Here is a 7335-nt window from a genome sequence, read left to right as displayed (position 1 = left end):
GGAGGGGACTGCATACCAAACTGTGCTTAGACTGACTGTTATGAAAACATCTTGCATAGATCTGATTGGTTATACTGGGGTGGACAATGACAGATAGTTAAGGGAGGAAAAGTAGAACTTAGGGATTTTGGCATGTGATTTCAAGTCTGGCTTTGCAATACTGCAATACATTTGACCTCTAATAAACTATACCTTTCTCAACAAATGGATCCAAGAATAATTTATGTTTAGAAGTTTAAGTTGTGACATTTATTTATTCTCTGGTCATCATGGCAAAGCTGTAAAACTTCCTCTCTCAAAAATGGGGGTACTAATATTATGTCCATATGCTACAACAAACCTCTCACCATTTAAACTGGGAATACAGTATCTAATATGGCTCCATGAAAACTGGTTGAGGGGTTCCTGCACCTTGATCTTGGGATATACCTTAACTGACATGGGGTATTTTCTTTTAGTGGGCATTTTAACCTCCCCTTTGAACCAGGTCATGTGCTTTGAAGATCCTCATCCATTCTGATTTTCCTCTGACTCTTTCTGGTAAGCTTCCATGAGTCCTCTGCAACATGGATGGTAGTACTAAGGCTGCTGTTGGTGTCAGAGGTGTCAGGGTGCTGGTTGCAACAAATTCTGCATCTGTTGTATTATTGGAGTAATGTCAAATTGCACACACTGAAGGACATGTCCACTGTTTCATGGTCAGCCACTGCTTCTGGTTATAGATGCCATGCAGGTGGTTTCCATTGATCCTCAATAAAATTGTTTGGGAATGGAGATTAATGTCAGACACACACATACACACAAACAAAAAAACACATAAAGGTTCAAGTAAACTGATTTATTGCTTAAAATCTATGCAGAGAAATCTACTCCATGAATGGTCAGCATATTGTTAGAACGAGATACAGATCAATGGCATTAAAAGGGTGGTTGCACTTGTGGCTATATAACTGATTCCTCTTTTCATTCTTCATTCTTCCCTCCCCATTCTACCACTCTTCTCCTACATAAACAAAATCGCTCTTCATTATAGATATGGGGCAGCATACACTTTGAATACAGGTTCACGAAGAAGCAAGAATACATTTCCTTTCCTTTCAATAGATTTCCATATTATTACAATCTGATAATCAATTACAGCGGACCTATATTTATATATAAACAGTGAATAGTAATGATTCAACATGACATTTTTTTAAAAAGGTAAAATGTACAGCATTCAGAAACTATGATGTTTGGTTAAATTTATGTCTATTAAATAATATTAATATTTTAGTCCATTTATGCAGTGGTTTATAAATAGAAAGTATAAACATCATGAAAGTAGCATGTCAAACATTGGACAAGCTTTGAGTCAACACCTGAAAAGTCCTAACAATTCATGAGAAATCGATTTTTTTCAAAGTCTCTTGAAATAGAGTGTTGAAAGGGACAGAGCATTATATTCCAACATCTTGGAAAAAGAAAATACCGCAGTCCAAACATTTCTTTGGGGCAACTATAATAAATCTTGCTACTAAGATTAATCCTTCACAACTCCACCTTTGACAGAAATAAAACTTCCCTATATTTCCTCTAGACAGCAAACAGTCTTTCTTTTCTTTCTTGTCACTAACTTCTCTGGGCCAGAAAGATCACATGTCATACTAATTTCTCTTTGTGAGATGCTCCCTTCGGTTTAGTTCTGGCCGGAAAATAATGATGTAGCATTTTGGTAAGAATATGCATCCCAGTAAAGCAGCACTGGAGGATAAAATGGAGATGACTTCCACAGCCACCATGGCTTTTCCTTTTGTACTCAGATAGGCTGGAAAGAAGGAGATCCACACACTGCAAATAGCCAACATGCTGAAGGTGATGAACTTGGCTTCATTGAAGCTGTCAGGTAATTTACGGGCAAGAAAAGCCACAATAAAGCTGGCAATGGCCAAGACACCCATGTAGCCCAATACACAAAAAAATAAGAAAGCTGACCCCTCATTGCATTGTAAAATAATTTCTTGGAGCTGTGAGTGCATGTCCAACTCAGGGAATGGGGGAAATGTTGTCAACCAAAGAATACAAATACATACTTGGAAAAAGGAACAGGAAAGGACAGTAGAATAAGCCAATCTTTTCCCTAACCATCTTCTCATCTGAGATCCTGGTTTAGTGGCCATGAAAGCAACAACTACAATGATGGTTTTGGCCAGCACGCTAGAAATGGCCACTGAGAATGTGATTCCAAAAGTTGATTGCCGGAGAAGGCAGGTCACTTTGCCAGGCTGGCTGAGGAAGAACAAAGAGGAGAGGAAACAGAGCAGAAGAGAGACAAGCAGAGTGTAGGTGAGGGACCGATTGTTGGCTTTAACAATGGGAGTCTCCCTGTGCTTAATAAAAGTTCCAAGTATCCAAGATGTCAAGAAGAAGAAACCAAGAGCTGCTGAGGCTAAACCAATTCCTAAGGTTTCTTCAATTGTTAGAAACATCACTGATTTCAGGACACATCCATTCTTGTCTTTATTTGGATAATGATCTTCTGGACATTTAAAACAGTCATCCATATCTGGAAGGAAAGTCAAGAAATTTGTCATTTAGGCATTCCAAAACAGTGAAACTCATTTTATTAATTGTATGCATCCTAAACTAGGATATTATTGTATATTAAAGTTTGCTTCAGTCTAATGAAAATTGGTAGAATTCCTACAATACCATTTTGATTTGAAATCTTCCCTTCAGGGCATTGAACACAATCATAGCAGCAGAACTGATCTCCTTCAATCCTTTTCTTCCAGTCCCCAGGGAAACAAGGGTCATTGCATCGAGATAATGGAACAACCTTACGATAAACAAAAATGTTTTGAAAAGAAGGGTTTTTAAAACAGTTTATGAATGTTTTCCTTAATAGAGTGACATGATTATAGACTTCCCAAAAGGATGCTGAATTTAACAACTTGATCAACAACTTAAAAAGACGTAGACATTACAATGATGTACAAATCTTCCAATTGAAGGGCAGGATGAGTAAATAATTGCACATGGTGACAATCTCATGGAAACATGGCCACTCTTGTGATTTCAAATGGAAATGCACACCAAGTATGCAACAATGGCTTTTACATTGTAATATCATTTTGTCAATCTGAGGAATCCTTGGTCATCATCAACATTTGAAAGAATATAACAATATACCAGAAACTAGATTTCTAAAGAGAATATGTTCAATATGTGATCCTATTTGACTAAGGCATGGTGGATTCATTAATTCAATACCTGGTTAAAAGCTGGACTCCAGACAATCAAATCATCATCTATGGATAATTCCTTCCCTTTTGGAGCTTGTAGATCCATCTTTCCAACTCTTACTCTCTGAAAGGATCTGTTTGGAAAAGTGATCAAATTGGTGATGTCAAATCCACCTGTTACTTCCCCTTTCTCATTCAGAAACACTTTCTCCCCAGCTGAATTGTTAAAGGAAATGCCTTGAAGAAATGAATGGAGCTACTTGAAAAAGAATGAAAGAGAGAGAATGTTGAGAGCTATATACAGTAATATAGAGGAGAAAATCATATTCAAGTTTCATTCAGTCATTCTGCCAATTGCTATAACTATTATTAAATATTTGTGCTTAGAATTTGGATAATCAATATTGCAAAACTGACTAAAGAGGGAAGCAACCTGGAATTAAGAAGAAACTTCCTAACAGTGACGACAATTAACCAGTGGAACAGCTTGCCTTCAGAAATCCTGGGCGCTCCATCACTGAGGTTTTTAAGAAGAGAGAGCTACCTGTCTGAAATGGCATAGGTTCTCCTGCTCAAGCAGCGGGCTGAACTAGAAGACTTCCAGGTCCCTTCCACCTCTATTCTATTCTATCTAAGTGCATGATAATGTACATGTCCACACTATATATCCAATTTGATATTAATAAAAGGAAAGGAAAGAATGAACTGAAGCAGAATTAAAAATGGATCCTGGAATTTTGTGATTTCCTCCGATTACGTTTTAGGTCCACTACTTAAACAACTAATTGAAGATAGGTCATATCTAATCTTTCCTCTTTGATAGAAAGTTATTTGACAGTCTGAGGTCCAACTAATGTCCTTTGGCCAGTTTTTAGAATGAGAGACTCAAGCATTCCTCCATAGAGAGATGCAAGATAGAGATTATTGCAAACATGTTTCATGCTTATGCAGTGCTTCTCGATGATCAGAATAACAACAGAAACTACCTTTTCTGTATCTATTTTAGACAGAACAGTATGTCAGAGTCAGAAGGGATCCGAAGGTATTCTAATCCATCAACTAGCTCAAGGAAGAGACTCTATACTATTTCAGATAAATGGCAATCCTTCTCTTCTTAAAAATCTCCAGTTTTAGAGCATCCAAAACTTCTGAAGGCAAGCTATTCCACTAATTCATTGTTAATTGTTCTCACCATCAGGAAATTCCAACTTATTTCTAAGTTATTTTATCATGCTTGATTCCATATGGAGAAAATATCAAGACTTTACACAATGAGTTCAAACTGCTTATTGAAATAAAAGAAGTGTCCAATGCAAAGGGAATACCCTCCAAGACTGGAGATGTGGAAGTTCAGGATTTTTACACATTATAGTTTTTTTTCTATTGAAATGTAATGTGTATAGAGCTTGCAAAGAATGAACCACAGCATAAACAGCATTGTAGATACTGTAGCTTTGTCCAGTCATTTCCATTTCAAAGGCAGGTCCAGGAAGATCCTCTAGCTTCATCTCCCCAGTGCATTTCCTATTCTGCATTTCTTGTAATTCTGTTTTTGGAAATGAACAATCAAATAATTGTTCCCAAACTTCCTGCAGAAACTCATCTTTGCAGACTGAAAGAGGATTGATGGTTTGAAGGAATTCCTTGAAACCTTCAACTGCTGTTGAATGAGCAGTGAAGGAAACAGCCCCATGGAACATCTGGAGATCCCAACTGATTTGAAATCCTGATAATACAAAATCAATTTGTGCAGTCATGATCCACACCTTTCTAAATAATTCAATTTCTTTCCTTTCAGGATCTACCATAAATGTGACAAATCTTAGCCACATAATTGTCAGTGCTTCTCCATAGACAAGAAATGCATTGGCTTTGCTAGTTATCCAATTGATGGAAATAATTGAGATTGTTTGATAAACTTCTTGGACATCTTCTATGTGGATCAGTTGTGTAAGCCTTTCTATGAACGATGAGCAGATTCCATTCTCTGAAAGTAAGGGCTGCATTTTATGTAAGAATTTTTCTCCATCATTGTTATCAACAGCAAAAATCCCAATCCAGGTCCACCTGAAATGGTGAAGCAGTTGGATAATCCCAATGTACTGATGGTCCTCTTTTGGGATCATGAAATAAAGTGAAGAGAGCTCACTAGTCTGAAATGCATCTTGAGCTAATGAACCACATGTCAGCTGAAAGAAAGTGTAACAATATTTTGTTGAGTTGTTAGATCAAATGTAATTCTCCTGATTTAGTTTTCATATAAAATATATCAAAGGAAGAAATTGTTTTTGTGAAATTCTTCTAAGTGTTTAAAACTAGAAACAACGATCACCAAGATTTAAAAGAAATATTAAAATTGAGCTTTTGTCAGCGCCGCTGACATCGTCAGAGTATAAACGAGGATTGGGAAGCACATTCTTATACTCTCTGTCAGCCTAGTAGTTTGGCTAATGAGTGTGTAACAGGTCTATTCTGCTCCCGCCCTCCTGCAATCAATTGCATCGATCCTGTCTCCATCAAGCGTGCTGACGTCTGTTTGATTTGTGGCACTCTGCCTCTCTCCACTCACCCCTCCCATCAGGAGCATTCATCCTGCTGTGAGCAATCCTCTCACTGTTCATTTAACCCTTTCACACTTGCTGTTCCTGTCATAGTCTGCCATTCACCCCCCCGGTGCCAGCCAGCCTCACCATTTACACCAGTCAGGTGCCCTCTCCCCATGTCTTTGGATCCAGTCTGCCTTCTCATCATTGTTGGCTGTGAGGACTCGTTAATTGATGAGAACTTGTCGTCCTCTATTTTCTTGTTTATGCAGGGAGGCGGTGGTTGTTGGTTCATCCTTTCTGTCTTCTTGTCTGTTGACTCATGCTAAGGCAGCATCTAATAGGCTGGCAATAATTCGATGTGCCGATTGACAGAATATTGGTTGGATAACCAAGCCTCCTTTAGCATGTGACCCCCCTTAGCTGCATCATGAGCAATGACTTTGGCTTCTGTAAAGTTAAACATGTGGTTGTGCTTGATGGTATGAGCCCATACCTGTGATCATTTTTATTTTCATTTAAGAGCCAATTCATGCTCATGAAGCCTTGTCCAGAGGCATTTTGCGGTGTCACCAATGTAGTTGCATGGACAATCATTGCAGCTGATTTGGTAAACCACTGATGACATTCCACCTGTGGCTAAGGGTTCTTTGGGGCACATAATTTGTGAGCGGAGGGTCTGACTGGGTCTATGTACCACTCTAATGTTGTGTGCCAATAACATTCTTGCTGCTGTTTCTGAGATGCCATGGATGTAAGGGAGTGTGGCCCAGGTGGAGGTGGTGGTTCTGTCATCCGCAAGTCATAATACCCGTTGTTGGCAGCATTGGATAAAGTCAATGGTGTATCCATTTCATATGCAAACCCAATATAGATGTGCATAGTCCTTGGATTTCTCCATTGGCATGCTGTAGTGCGTGTGAATTCTTTTGAAGAGTGTGTGGATGCAGCTGATTTTGTGGGCAGTGGGATGATTGTTGTCACTGTGGAGGATTCTGTCGGTGTGTGTGGCTTTACGATAAAGGCTGGTGGTAAATGTGCCACTATGTTCACGATGAATCAGTATATCCAGGAAGGGTAGAGTATAATTCACTTCCTCCTCTGCCATGAACTGAATGTCAGGGTAGATGGAATTGAGCTTGTCCATGAAACTGGTCTTGTCATGATGCTTGATGATAACAAAAGCATCATTGACATATCTAGCCCAAAATTTGGTCTTATAATTGCTCATCACCCTGAATTCCAACTTCTGTAAGACCACCTCAGCAATTATTCTTGAGATGGGAGATCCCATTGGTGTGCCTTTGATTTGTTCATATGTGGAGCCGCTGAATGTGAAATATGTTTTCAGGCAGAAGTTGAGGAGCTGTATTTAGCCTTCTGCATTTAATGAACCAGGGAGCTTTGGTTCTTCATCCTGCAGCACCTCTCACACAGTTGACATGGCCAGATATTGGGGAATAGATGCAAATAATGACATGACGCCAAAGGACACCATGACCTCATCCTCCTCTATCATCAATGTTTTTAACCTTTGTAAGAAATCTTCCGATGATTTCACAATGGTA

General features: G+C 38.8%; 1 protein-coding gene across 1 annotated transcript; it reads right to left on the bottom strand.

Moving 5' to 3' along the window:
* Window positions 1–1646: 1646 nt before the first annotated feature.
* Window positions 1647–6619, bottom strand: LOC308676446 (vomeronasal type-2 receptor 26-like; the record flags this gene model as incomplete). The annotated part of the gene is made up of 5 exons (XM_081342258.1): window positions 1647–2545; window positions 2692–2818; window positions 3253–3480; window positions 4550–5413; window positions 6452–6619. The coding sequence occupies 5 exons, from the start codon at window positions 6617–6619 to the stop codon at window positions 1647–1649; spliced, it is 2286 nt and encodes a 761-aa protein (XP_081198384.1).
* Window positions 6620–7335: the final 716 nt, after the last annotated feature.

Source organism: Vipera berus, assembly GCF_964194415.1.
Source record: "Vipera berus genome assembly, chromosome: W".
Lineage (NCBI taxonomy): Eukaryota > Metazoa > Chordata > Lepidosauria > Squamata > Viperidae > Vipera > Vipera berus.
Note: the sequence above shows the minus strand (reverse complement) of the source record. Positions and strands in the feature narration are given on the sequence as shown.